The 14,641-nt window shown below is 40.3% G+C and overlaps 1 protein-coding gene across 2 annotated transcripts in view; it reads right to left on the reverse strand.

The window, feature by feature from the left end:
* Positions 1–14,641, reverse strand: part of LOC125242666 (bone morphogenetic protein 1) — a 136,938-nt gene that overhangs the window by 42,755 nt on the left and 79,542 nt on the right. For both annotated transcript variants that reach the window (XM_048151518.1, XM_048151519.1), the window contains exons 3-7: positions 7,210–7,445; positions 6,329–6,906; positions 3,447–3,756; positions 3,082–3,302; positions 2,388–2,566 (exon numbers count right to left, since the gene is read on the reverse strand). In XM_048151518.1, coding sequence (XP_048007475.1) covers positions 2,388–2,566; positions 3,082–3,302; positions 3,447–3,756; positions 6,329–6,906; positions 7,210–7,445 — 1,524 coding nt within the window. The remainder of the gene's footprint in view (positions 1–2,387; positions 2,567–3,081; positions 3,303–3,446; positions 3,757–6,328; positions 6,907–7,209; positions 7,446–14,641) is intronic.

A 14,641-nucleotide genomic window follows, 5' to 3' on the forward strand; every position in this document is an offset into this window, starting at 1 on the left:
GTACGTAATCAAGGGGCCCCCGTGGCATTGTGCCAAAGATGCTGGTAGTATTCCCTCGCTGAATAGCAATGCTTCTGCGTTGCGAGAGAAAGCTGCCAGCTCTCTGGTCGCCGGTACTTTCTATGAACTTTGCGCTCAGCTTTTTAATAATTACATGGGCGCTTGGACCCCATGGCCCTAGGGTCTCGACACCAACTACCATAAATTGTTATTGGGTTCCGAGACCCCGATATTTTGCCACCTTTTTTACTTTTAGCCGCCACAGCAGCTGCCACAGCCCTGTTTAAGGTTCTTGGTAGATGGGAAGGTTATATACTGAGTCTGGATACATTGGATAGGCACATATTCTAATCTAACAGTTTTCTTCCATCAATGCAAGGTTATTGTTTTATTAAGTATTGCATGCCTTACATTCGAGTACATTATTTATTAAAACGGCTGACTGGGCGTTTCAAGAAATTGTTTCATATGTAAAAGAAGAATCAATGCAAAGCAGAAGAAAACTAAAATATATTAGAATAGGGAACCGTCTTCCCACCACTGTAATATATATTTCATACAAACGCCATTAATAGTTGAAGGAAGGCATTCCTAATTCTTGAATCGGAAGTCAGATGTGGAATTTCGGGCAGTTTTTCATTTGCGCTTTAATATCCACGGCCACCGCTCGGTGATATTTCTCTGCGTTGTACGAAAGAGGCGTTCGTTCACAGACTACTTTCAGTAGAGAGCATATTTGAGAAGTGTCTTTTCAACTTATAATAAGTAAACAAGAGTCATTTCTCTAGGAAGACATAGATAAAAATAACCTCTGTTGACTTATAGCAAAATTTGAAATAAAACTATGCTAACGGATTATTAGTATAGTTTTATTTCATGAGTAACTATACAGAGTGTAACAAAAATGGTGGTGATCCGTTTAAGGGCGTACTCAGTATCGTATTCTTATCAGGAAAAAGTAAAGAAATTTTTTTTTCGCTAAAATAATTTTCACTTTTGTATATTGAGCCGGGCCGCGCGAATCGGTCGAATCTCCATACAAAGATAAAAAAATTTTTTGCGAAAAAAATTTTTTATCCTACTTTTTCCTGATGAGAATACGATACTGAATACGCCCTTAAACGGATCACCACCATTTTTGTTACACCCTATAGAAATACCTAAGTCCTTTTGAAAAGACACTTCTCATTCGTGCCATTTTCAATTAAAAGGGTACTAACCTCGGTTGTTAATAAGGCGCTATTTGATGGTAAGTACCTTTTGAACAATCATCTTCTAAAACTAATAACAATACCCACTGGTTGTATTTTGATTTTGGATCAGTGAGGGCGACTAGTGCGGCTGCCAGAATTCGTGCTGCTACGCAAAAACAGTTTTCAAAACCTTAACCCTAGATTTTGAATAACTGAAGATTTTTGCTTACAGATATTGAAAAAAAAAATACAAACAGGTTGCAAGTATAGGGCTTGTATTTGACAAAAATCCTTATCCAGGATTAAAGGTTCAGAATTCTAGGAACAGACTGATTTTAAACTAAAAAGCCACAAATTAAAGAAAATCGTTTCCATAAATTGACTATGGAGAGAATAGGAAATTGTATTGGTTTACTTAATATTCCCTCACAGCGTGACTTATATCTAGCTTAGCTTATAACATCCAATGCATAATCTATAAGAGGCAGTCTATGCGGATGTCATTTGTATAGGATTGCGCGACTATGCTTTTAAATTACGGACGCTGCTTGCTTATTGGACGCTTTTGAATGTGAGCTATGCGACGAGCACGATCGCGTTGTAGATTGCTGCACGAATAATCATCTAGAAATGCAATCAGAGAGCAAAGTATAATTTTACCGAAATGCATTTTAAAGAGGAAAAACTTTAGATTTCTGTGAATTGCAAAGTTGAAGAAGCCTTAGGTCAGATTTGAAAAAGAATCTGGAAATATTAAGGTAAGATCTTAAAAGCTAGGCTAACTCAATTTTATTATGAAAAATGTCTAGTTTCAGGGACCGTTTGGATTCGAAAGTCCGAATTGCTGGTGCAATATCGTAGAGATACCTATTACATATAAGAAAACTCAAGAGCGTTTCTACTGCTAACTCCTAAAGCACAGTATAATAAAGAGTACTATCGTACAGTATGGCCACTCCCGCTCCCCGCTGAAAGTGCCGCCCACCCCCTCTCGGTTACCTCACAGTTACCGCCTGTCAAAAACGCGAACAGTCGGCCCGTCATATCTCACTCATACAAGCATGGTACGCGTTTACCTACACGAGCTTAGAATGTGTGCTAGGAACGCGCCTCTTTCATATATTTGATCGCCAGTGTCCTAGCTGTGTCTAAAGTGACGCGTCTGATCTCACCCCATCACTTGTCTCCACTTACCCATCATGATGTTGTCCCTGATGATCTGGACGTGGCGATCGCGGTCGGGGCGCGTGTGCTCGTGCCAGAATCCGACCACGTGTCCAAGCTCATGGACGACGATACCGAACTTGTCACAGTTCTTTCCGATTGAGATGGCCTGGGCGCCCCCGCCGCGCTTGCCGACGAAAGAGCAGCATCTAGAAAAATATTTGATGGTTATTTCACCCTACACACACAAGAGTTTCACCAGAGTATTAGTACAGTTCTAGTCCGATACGAACTAAATAAGCGTCCTGTTAACATTAAGTGCAGCAGACGATAGGACTTGCATGGAGTCAATGGATACCAGCCCACGTTATTCTCGTAGGTATGCCCTGTGCAGAGTGCCGGATACTTATTATATTACTTTGGTTTATTGAGTTGAGGTTTCCATCAGAAGTGGTGGACAATATTAAGGGGTCTGCTGGACTTCGTCGTAGAGTTGGATTGACCAGAGTAGTTGCGAAAACCAATCACACAAAATAAATGCAATTGGAATCTTACCAGCCCTTGCTGTGTTGATAATGTCTTTCAGTGAACACAATATGAAGCCTTTTCCCAGTGGCTCATGGCTGAACAGGGACTTGTAGGTGCCACTGAAGTTCCTATAGATCTTGTAGATAATCATACCACTTAGAGACTGTTCGTTTGCTAAAAAATATTGAAATATTACCCGCACGGTCTTTCAGTGAACACAATATAATCCTTATGGAGCAGCACATCTCGCTCCACAAACTTAACACAAGTGAAGTTCTCCCAATGCCTCATGGCTTGCTTGAATAGGGACTTGTGTGCTCCGCTGAAGTTCCCGTCGATCTCGTAGGGGATGACGCCGTTTTCCCAGATACGTTCCTTGCGGTTGGTGGCGGCGCGAATAGAGCGGTGTCGAGCAGTCTGGAAGTAGAAAAAAATATTTACCAAAAAGGGATGCAAATGGAGCTCAATGTAATAAGAAAATTCATTCTTAAAACACTTTCTTATATCTGACTTGTCTTCTGCATATTGACCTTGAATGAAATAGTTATATTCAAAACATACCCCGTTACTGCTTTGGTAGCTTTCCATAGCATCTAAGTCTTCTTTGGTGTCACGAAAAAACCAATTGTTGAATTGTTGTTTCTGTCCACTTCCACTTTCTAAAATATTTTTTGGGGGTGGTTTTACATCAAATTTTTCTTCAAACTCATGTTCTGGTACAACGAGTTTCCTATTTTCTCCGCTGTGTTCTCTACTTGTGTGCTTTTTTCGGTGACGGAAGTTTTTTTTATGCTCCGAATGACTTTCTCTTTGTTCATCCGATTTGAAGGAATTTTTTCCTGATCTTTCACCTGAGTGGATATTTCTTAACCTGAAAGCAAACATATTTTAAACGTTTGTTCGGCTAGAAACCATGATTGATCAAAACTGTACAAATAGTTAAGAACTAGCTTTTGCCGGCGGCTTCGCTCGCGTTAGAAAGAGACAAAAAGTTGCCTATGTCACTCTCCATACCTTCAACGATCTTCATTAAAAAAATCACGTCAATTCGTCGCTCCGTTTTGCCGTGAAAGATGGACAAACAAACAGACACACACATTTTCCCATTTATAATATTAGTATGGAAGTATGGGTTACAAGGAAATAGTACATTACGATACAAGTGCGTAAAAAAGGAAGTTCGAAACGAGTGGCGATAAATTAAAACACGACACGAACTCGTGTCGATTTAAAACACTCCCTTCGGTCGTGTTTTAATTTATCGCCACTCGTTTCGAACTTCCTTTTTTACGCACTTGTATCGTAATGTACTATTGTTTCATTTTCTTTTCTACGCCATCCTACGCATGTATACAGTCATCCATACTAATATTATAAATGGTAAAGTGTGTGTGTCTGTTTGTTTGTCCGTCTTTCACGACAAAACGGAGCGACGATTAACGTGATTTTTTAAGTGGAGATAGTTGAAGGGATGGAGAGTGACATAGGCTATTTTTTGTTTCTTTCTAACGTGAGCGAAGCCGCGGGCAAGAGCTAGTGTTCTATAAATATAATGCCGCCTTTTACTACCTTTGAATACTCATTTAATGTACAAAATTATAGCAAAAATAAGGTCGACGTGTAGGTGTGATCAAAGAAAACAGTCATGTAGGTTACGTACGTGTGGGTACGTACATAACGAGATCATAACTTTAATTAATGTTGAAGTGTTATTATACATATCTAATCTTATTTTAATTAGAATCATAATGGAAACGGATTAAATCGCGTATAATGAATTTACAATTCATCCCGACGTTTCGAACACTTTACAGCATTCGTGGTCAACGGGTGACTGAGGAAAAATTACTATGTGCAAAAGCTACCCACATACAAAAATATTAACGAACCATGACCATAAACAATATAGATTTTTAAGGCAGGTTGTAAATTCATTATATGCGATTTAATCCGTTTCCATAGTTTTATTTCATGTGTAATATACACCTCAATTCTATTTTGTTGGTCGTTTTCATGTTGTAATGAAGTTAATTGTATATAACTGCTAAGTTTCTTGAATTTAATTTACAAAATTAAAAATCTAGCTTTGTAATAATGTTTCACGTGCTACAATTTAAATGTGCTATTAGGCTAGAAATGCAGTAAATGGATCTGGAATGGCGCGGGCTTGAATATGAGGCTAATGAATGGACATTAAAGCTATGCTGTTTGTAAGCACTGCTTGCAACCTTACTATAGAACTTTTAGAAAGCGTAATACAACAATTCGTCAAGTTATAAGTTTAATCTATCTAGATAATACCTTGAGCGATAAAATTGTATATTTATTTTTACAGGAAACAGCTTTAATGACTGCTTTTGCTACTTATGTTGGGATTTTGGGGGGTGAAAAATCGATCTGGCTTAGTCTTAGGTCCCGGAAACGCGATTTTTATTTTTATTTTCTATGCGTTTTTCTTTTGCATTTTTAAACGCAAAATACGGTATATCATTGTATGGTATATCATCTAAAAACAGGATAAAATAAAATAGAACTCCAAGCAAAGCTCGGTCGCTCAGGTCCTTGTTTTTTTTTTTGTTAATATACGCCTCGTTATGTTATTAGGAGAATTTTCTCTAAAATTGTATTATATTTTATTATATGGATTTTTTTATAGTAATATGCTACTCATTCATCATCATACCTTTAAGAGATGCGCTCTTTTCGATGAAGCAATCTGCTGTAAGCGATTGTGAAGTTGACTAGGTAAGGTACCCTATTTTTTTTGACGGATCGCTAGTATAATACTAAATCCCACAGTAGGGGAAAGTGCACCAAGTCTCGGAACATCGCAATTAAGTGGCAGCGACTTCTCAGGAAGCTTCCTTTGAGGCAAGATGCGGGGAATATTTCATCGGCTTACTTGTGGTGCATGGAAATTACGTTATGAGTACGTTGAGGACACACACACACACACACACACTGTCTACACATCTCATGCATAAACGCAGGCACTATGCACTTGAACGTGATTTTCAATGCTCTTGACTTCCAATATAAAGGCTGGGAAATATAATATAATCTTATAGCAATGCATAATTATAATACACTACAATATTTTATGTATACTTATACATACTACACATGTAGATTTTATAATGCTATTTGAAAAACTCCTTTTGATTGATTGTTGATTTTTACGAAAGATATTGCTCATTAGAAGTAATATCGCCTGTGGTATAAGTGCATTATTTCTCTATATATTGTAAGAATGGTAGTCAACAAATGCTACCTCATTATATTTTTTGTCACATGCGTTACTTCACAGATTATCAAAGCAATCCTTCTATTTCAAATGTTTAAAATTGTACCATTTCGTTATAGCCGTAAAGTGAGGAGATAATAACGCAATGTGGTTCTTAAAGTATGATAAGTTGTTATTAACGATATGAAAAATATCATACCGTCTCCCATTACCGTGTCTTCTTCGCCTTCTTCGATGTCTGGCTGTCTCTTCTGTCAAACTCTGTAAACTTTCAGTCGGCTTCAATAGATCGTTGGCTTCTAGAAATTTCCCATCTAGTTCACCACCGGTTTTGTTGATAATTCCTTTTTCCAGACTTTCAATATCTTCCTCTCTATCGTTCGTAACTAGAACCCCATTAGTTGGAGCAGGAGCCATCGTCACATTTTCAGGTGGAGATTTCACTTTTATATTATTATTAGAGTCTCCTGTTATCTCACGACTGTTGCTCTGAATTTTATTTGTCACTTCATCTACTTTGTTGGCAGTGCTTGTTAAATGCATATTGGGATATAGTTCATCTAAATTTAAAATATTATCTGTTGAAATATTAACGACTAAAACACCGTCCTGTTCTAAACTTTCTGTTTCAGTCAGATTCTCAATAGGACTTGTTTGGTTAGTAACTAATTCTTCTTTGGTTTGGTTGATTTTACTTGTTATATTGTCTAGCATTTCTCCTGGTGGCAGTTTACCATTTTTTAATAATATTGATTTGTCTAGGCCCGACGGTAAAACCTGTGGAATAAGAAATAATGTTTAATGTAAGGTCTGTCTTGGCCGGTTTTTGTTAATTATTGAATTTATGGTATAATTTATTTGCTAAATTAGGATACATAAAAATCAACCAATATATATTGTGTATAAGAAATTTTAATAACGATGTCATGATGAAGCTTACTTTTGATAAGATCAAGTGAGCTAAAATAACAGTTCCTATAACAATAGATACAAACTTCCTTACTAGTTCTAGTGTCGCACCAGTGCAAAATTACAGACAAAAGCTTCCAAAGGTACGTAATGTTTTTTTTAATTGCCTACCTTAGTCATCAGCATCGCATCATTGTACTTCTTTGGCTTCTCCGGCGCTGGTGCCGGTTGCTTCGTCCTCTTCCTCAAAATGTCTGGTAACCCTTCCTCTTCCACCTGTAACCCTTCTAGCAATACTTCCTTCTTTAGCCTCTCTACTTCTTCTTGTAGAGACTTGTTGATTTTGGAGACAGACTTCATGGGTTTGAAGTCTGTGTCTTGTAAAGCAATGTCGCCTTGGAAGTTACCTGTAACAAGGGAAACAACAATTTAGTATCAAAGTATTTACGACTCGGGCGGGTCCTAGTTAGTTTGCGCGTATGTTGTTGTTGCAATAACCCACATATGGGTAAATGACGAAGCCTGTTGCGGATAGCTTTATTGTTTGTGTGTAAGGACCAGGGACCGGACAACCCCTTCCGCGCTACAAGCCTTTCATTGGGAATCCCTAACGTAAGGACGACCCAATCGAGAGGCTCTCCCTTTCGAACTGCAAGCCCATTCATTTGACTAGCCCTTACAAAAAACTAAGCAAAACAATAAAGCTAGCCCTGTGCATTGGCTTAGCGCTATCCGATACGGCTTGCAAGCCTTTAATAAGGGTTACCCTTATTTTAAGCGCTATTTATAAGGCTTTCCCTTTTGTTAAAGCGTAGTCGAGCCTTGCGTGAAAGAGACAGGATTATGAATCTAAGCTATTGTAAGAACAGGAAGGAAAATGCGCTGTTGCCACTCCGCACTTTGCGCCCCATTTTTAATTTTGCAACGAAACATGTTTTCGTTGGATAAAAGTAGAACACGGCTAGAAATTATTTTTAATGAACTGGGAGACAAGGGACTGATGGCTGGTAAATGATCATCGTCGCCCATAAATCAGTATGTATGTTCGTACGTATGAATGTATGTAGATATGTATGAATGTATGTAGGTATGTATGTATGAATATAATTATGTAAATATGTATGTATGCATGTAAATATACAGTGTTGGCCGAAAATCAATACAATTAACCATTATCATTACACATTGAAAACGTTAATTGCCAACATAAAAATAAGCCGTTTTCGTCATCCAACTCGCCTTGATGAGTTAATTGGGTGAGCAGTTCCTAAGATAGAGCTGATGCTGAACCCTGGCTTTTCCCAGGGGAACGCGGGTTTGGTTTAACATAGGCAAGCGCGGTTTTCGTCATCGGACTTGTTTTGATGAGTACTTGAGTGAGCAGTAACCAAGGTAGAGCTGATGCTGAACCCTGGCTATTCCTAAGGGGAACTCGGGTTTCGTGCAACATAGGCAAACGCTGTTTTCGTCATCGGACTTGTATTGATGAGTACTTGAGTGAGCAGTAACCAAGGTAGAGCTGATGCTGAACCCTGGCTTTTCCCAGGGGAACGCGGGTTTGGAGTAACATAGGCAAGCGCTGTTTTCGTCATCGGACTTATTTTGATGAGTACTTGAGTGAGCAGTAACCAAGGTAGAGCTGATGCTGAACCCTGGCTATTCCTAAGGGAACTCGGGTTTCGTGCAACATAGGCAAACGCTGTTTTCGTCATCGGACGTGTATTGATGAGTACTTGAGTGAGCAGTAACCAAGGTAGAGCTGATGCTGAACCCTGGCTTTTCCTAGGGGAACGCGGGTTTGGAGCAACATAGGCAAGCGCTGTTTTCGTCATCGGACTTGTCTTGATGAGTACTTGTGTGAGCAGTAACCAAGGTAGAGCTGATGCTGAACCCTGGCTATTCCTAAGGGAACTCGGGTTTCGTGCAACATAGGCAAACGCTGTTTTCTTCATTGGACTTGTATTGATGAGTACTTGAGTGAGCAGTAACCAAGGTAGAGCTGATGCTGAACCCTGGCTTTTCCCAGGGGAACGCGGGTTTGGAGTAACATAGGCAAGCGCTGTTTTCTTCCTCGGACTTGTCTTGGTGAGTACTTGTGTGAGCAGTAACCAAGGTAGAGCTGATGCTGAACCCTGGCTATTCCTAGGGGAACGCGGGTTTGGAGTAACATAGGCAAGCGCTGTTTTCGTCATCGGACTTGTCTTGATGAGTACTTGAGTGAGCAGTAACCAAGGTAGAGCTGATGCTGAACCCTGGCTATTTCTAGGGGAACTCTGGTTTCGTGCAACATACGCAAACGCTGTTTTCGTCATCGGACTTGTCTTGATGAGTACTTGAGTGAGCAGTAACCAAGGTAGAGCTGATGCTGAACCCTGGCTATTCCTAAGGGAACTCGGGTTTCGTGCAACATAGGCAAACGCTGTTTTCGTCATCGGACTTGTCTTGATGAGTACTTGAGTGAGCAGTAACCAAGGTAGAGCTGATGCTGAACCCTGGCTTTTCCCAGGGGAACGCGGGTTTGGTGTAACATAGGCAAGCGCTGTTTTCGTCATCGGACTTGTTTTGATGAGTATTTGAGTGAGCAGTAACCAGGGTAGAGCTGATGCTGAACCCTGGCTATTCCTAGGGGAACTCGGGTTTCGTACAACATAGGCAAACGCTGTTTTGATGAGTACTTGAGTGAGCAGTAACCAAGGTAGAGCTGATATTGAACTCTGGCTGTACCTAGGGGAACTTAGGTTTGGTGCAACATAGACAAACCCGGTTTTCGTTATAGGCCCTGCCTTTATGAGGACTTCGGTGCGCAGTACCCAAGCCAGCGCTGTAGCTGAGACCTGGTGGTACCTAGGGGAACTCAGGTTCGATGCAATATAAATAAACGCTGTTTTCTGTTCATAGTATGTTTTGTGTAAAATATCTTAGACTCGTCTTTATGACTGTGGTACTTGGTTGAGTTGAGTAGTACCATAGAATCTGTCAAACTATTTCTGTTGATTTCTGTGAATTCTATGAAGCTCGTTTGAAACAGAAATACTTTTCTGGTGGCAATCAAGCACACAGCCCGTCGGATAGTAAATAGTTACCGCAGTCTATGGACGCTTGGAACTCCAGTATTCTCTTTATTCCCTGTGTTACTATTAGTGAAATCGACTGTACTTAATTTTGATATTCAAATGGATATACATACGTATTTTTTAGACATATATAAAGTGTTTTATATATGGCAAATTAATAAATTTGTTATAACTACTTGATGTTAATATTAACTTCTGGTAGGATTTTTGACAGTAAAGTTAATATAATGTTTTATGCCTAACTTGACATTGCATGAAATATTTCTATATTATAATGCACCGAAACTAAGAGTTGCCCTAGATACCGCCAGGGCTCAGCTACAGCGCTGTCTTGGCTATTGCGTACCCAAGTCCTCGTCAAGACAAGTCCGATGACGCAAACAGCGTTTGCCTATGTTACACCAAACCCGAGTTCTCCTAGGTACAGCCAGGTTTCAGCATCAGCTCTATCTTGGGTACAGCTCACCCAAATACTCATTAAGACAAGTCCAATGACGAAAACAGCGTTTGCCTGTGTTACACTAAACCCGAGTTCCCCTAGGTGCAAACAGAGTTCAGCATCAGCTACACTTCGGGTACTGCTTACTCGAGTGCTCATCAAGACAAGTCCGATGACGAAAACAGCGTTTGCCTGTGTTACACTAAACCCGAGTTCCCCTAGGTGCAGCCAGAGTTCAGCAACAGCTGGACTTTGGGTACTGCTTGCTCGAGTACTCATCAAGACAAGTCCGATGACGAAAACAGCGTTTGCCTGGGTTACACTAAACCCAAGTTCCCCTAGGTGCAGCCAGGGTTCAGCATCAGCTGGACTTTGGGTATTGCTCACTCGAGTACTCATCAAGACAAGTCCGATAACGAAAACAGCGTTTGCCTGTGTTACACTAAACCCGAGTTCCCCTAGGTGCAGCCAGGGTTCAGCATCAACTGGACTTTGAGTACTGCTCATTCGAGTACTCATCAAGACAAGTCCGATGACGAAAACAGCGTTTGCCTGTGCTACACTAAACCCGAGTTCCCATAGGTGCAGCCAGGGTTCAGCATCAGCTGGACTTCGGGTACTGCTCACCCGAGTACTCATCAAGACAAGTCCGATGACGAAAACAGCGTTTGCCTGTGTTACACTAATCCCGAGTTCCCCTAGGTACAGCCAGAGTTCAGCATCAGCTGGACTTCGGGTACTGCTTGCTCGAGTACTCATCAAGACAAGTCCGATGACGAAAACAGCGTTTGCCTGTGTTACACTAATCCCGAGTTCCCCTAGGTACAGCCAGAGTTCAGCACCAGCTGGACTTCGGGTACTGCTTGCTCGAGTACTCATCAAGACAAGTCCGATGACGAAAACAGCGTTTGCCTGTGTTACACTAAACCCGTTCCCCTAGATGCAGCCAGGGTTCAGCATCAGCTGGACTTCGGGTACTGCTCACTCGAGTACTCATCAAGACAAGTCCGATGACGAAAACAGCGTTTGCCTGTGTTACACTAAACCCGAGTTCCCCTAGGTGCAGCCAGAGTTCAGCAACAGCTGGACTTTGGGTACTGCTTGCTCGAGTACTCATCAAGACAAGTCCGATGACGAAAACAGCGTTTGCCTGGGTTACACTAAACCCAAGTTCCCCTAGGTGCAGCCAGGGTTCAGCATCAGCTGGACTTCGGGTACTGCTCACTCGAGTACTCATCAAGACAAGTCCGATGACGAAAACAGCGTTTGCCTGTGTTACACTAAACCCGAGTTCCCCTAGATACAGCCAGGGTTCAGCATCAGCTGGACTTCGGGTACTGCTCACTCGAGTACTCATTTAGACAAGTCCGATGACGAAAACAGCGTTTGCCTGTGTTTCACTAAACCCGAGTTCCCCTAGGTGCAGCCAGGGTTCAGCATCAGCTGGACTTCGGGTACTGCTCACTCGAGTACTCATCAAGACAAGTCCGATGACGAAACCAGCGTTTGCCTGTGTTACACTAAACCCGAGTTCCCCTAGGTACAGCCAGGGTTCAGCATCAGCTGGACTTCGGGTACTGCTCACTCGAGTACTCATCAAAACAAGTCCGATGACGAAAACAGCGTTTACCTGTATTACACTAGACCCGAGTTCCCCTAGGTGCAGCCAGGGTTCAGCATCAGCTAGACTTCGGGTACTCATCGAGACAAGTCCGATAAAAAAACCGGCCAAGAGCGTGTCGGGCCACGCTCAGTGTAGGGTTCCGAAGTTTTCCATATTTTTCTCAAAAACTACTGAACCTATCAAGTTCAAAACAATTTTCCTAGAAAGTCTTTACAAAGTTCTACTTTTGTGATTTTTTTCATATTTTTTAAACTTATGGTTCAAAAGTTAGAGGGGGGGGACGCACTTTTTTTTCCTTTAGGAGCGATTATTTCCGAAAATATTAATATTATCAAAAAGCAATCTTAGTAAACCCTTTATTCATTCTTAAATACTCGTACCTATCCAACAATAATTATATCACACGTTGAGGTTGGAATGAAAAAAAATTATCAGCCCCCACTTTACATGTAGGGGGGGTACCCTAATAAAACATTTTTTTCCATTTTTTATTTTTGCACTCTGTTGGCGTGATTGATATACATATTGGGACCAAATTTCAGCTTTCTAGTGCTAACGGTTACTGAGATTATTCGCGGACGGACGGACGGATTTGGTATTGAAAATTGAACCTTATTTTATCTACAGCCGTTTCCATCAAACAGAAACGCGCAAATATCACACACAGTGCCGCCGTAGCTTAGGTAACGATCGTATGTTATTTCGTTCGGAGTAATGTGTGCTTTATGAGCGAGGTACAGGATTTAAACTCGCACGATATGCTATAAGGGAGAGCAAATAAAACCCAATATAAGGCTTACCCTTATGGCGTTAGGCTGAGCCGATGATAAGGGTTTTGAAAGGGTATTGGGCTATTTTAGGTAAGCGCTTTCGTTAGGGCTTTAAAAGCAAAATGAAAGGGTATCGCGCCAAAAGGGTAGGGTAAGTTAAGCCTAACGAAATACCCATACAAAACCCCGTATAAGGGATAGCGGGCCGGTCCCTGGTAAGGACGACGCCTGTTGCTGATTTAAGGCTGTAACCTCATGACGAAGCCTGCGTTGCGGATAATGGGTTGTAAAATATTTAGTGTTATTTTTGTCCAATAAATAATTTAAGTAAAAAAAAAAAACTATGGCTAAAGAAGTATTTACTATTCAGGATATGTTCATTTGTACTGATTTCAACAATAGATTGAAAGATTAAATAGTTGGTTCCGTAGAACGTAAGGCTGGGTTGCTGAAGGATATCATATTCACGGCATAATTGTGAGAACAATTTCAAGAAATCCGTATAAATTTTGCTGTTGGTAAATCGATATAAGAGACCCATAGTTACCAGAATTAATACCGTATGAATATAGCCTTCTATCAAGTTAACGGATATCCCAAAACGCACTAAAATTTAATATACCTAATTTATTTACTATATCTGTTTTTTCTTTTGGAATTCACTTTACAGTAACAATAAGCAAAACTAGAAAGCTACAATTGCAGAAAGTGCTGAAACTGAAGCATAATGCAAAAAATAACGGGTTTCCAAACCTTGAATCATCGGCATTTTATAACAAAAATGAAATACGACCAGTTCACTTCGACCCTTCTAAACCGCCTATTACTTCTCGAAGACCCTTTAAAATGGTACAAAATATAAAAGGGGGAGGCCTGGCTAAATAAGCTTTATGCCTCAAAATATCCAACAAAGACAAGACGGGACAAAAATATTCGGCAAATATTTGTTAAGAAAATGGAGTACCTTTTGAAGACTTGTTACGGAGTGATGGTAAATAAGAATAAGGGTGCGAGCCGATGTTTACTGAGCAGTGACTGGTTACAACATCTCAATATCTGTTATCATTATACAAATGAGTTTTGTAAATGATATCGTGTTTTCTTTTTGTTGTAATATCTATATTTACCTTTTCGCTTTACCTTTTCGTTGATAAATTGATAATATAAACGCCATTAGTGTGTCGAAAAAATGTAGACCCCTATTCCGAAAGCATAAGTTAAAGTTAAGTACTATCATGACATATAATTATTATATGTGCTTTTTTTGTATTATTTATTGTAAGTTTATTTTTAAGTGCTTTGTTATTAAGTTTTACAAGTATGATCTAAATAGTATTGTTAAAAATTAAATGTTGTTATGCTTTGTTTAGTAATAGACTAGGTACATTCTTATTCCAGCGTCGTATAAACCGTAATATCTACCTAAAAATACATAAACGACTAGTCCTACTAAACTTCAGGCCCCTTATCATTCGCAGTGACTCAGAGCAAACTTTATCTGGGTACCTAGCCTACGTCACAATCTCTTACGCTTCGTAGCTTTCGCTCCCTATCGCTCTTCTGTAGTGGCGGGACAGAGCCAGACTGCATTTCGATCGCCACGTAGCGTCTACGGTTGTCACTTTGGCTAGGTCGCCAGTTCTCGATTCCTCTGTCTTTTATTAGTTCACAAGTTCCAATTCACAACTTTATCAGT

This window comes from Leguminivora glycinivorella, chromosome 3, assembly GCF_023078275.1.
Source record: "Leguminivora glycinivorella isolate SPB_JAAS2020 chromosome 3, LegGlyc_1.1, whole genome shotgun sequence".
Lineage (NCBI taxonomy): Eukaryota > Metazoa > Arthropoda > Insecta > Lepidoptera > Tortricidae > Leguminivora > Leguminivora glycinivorella.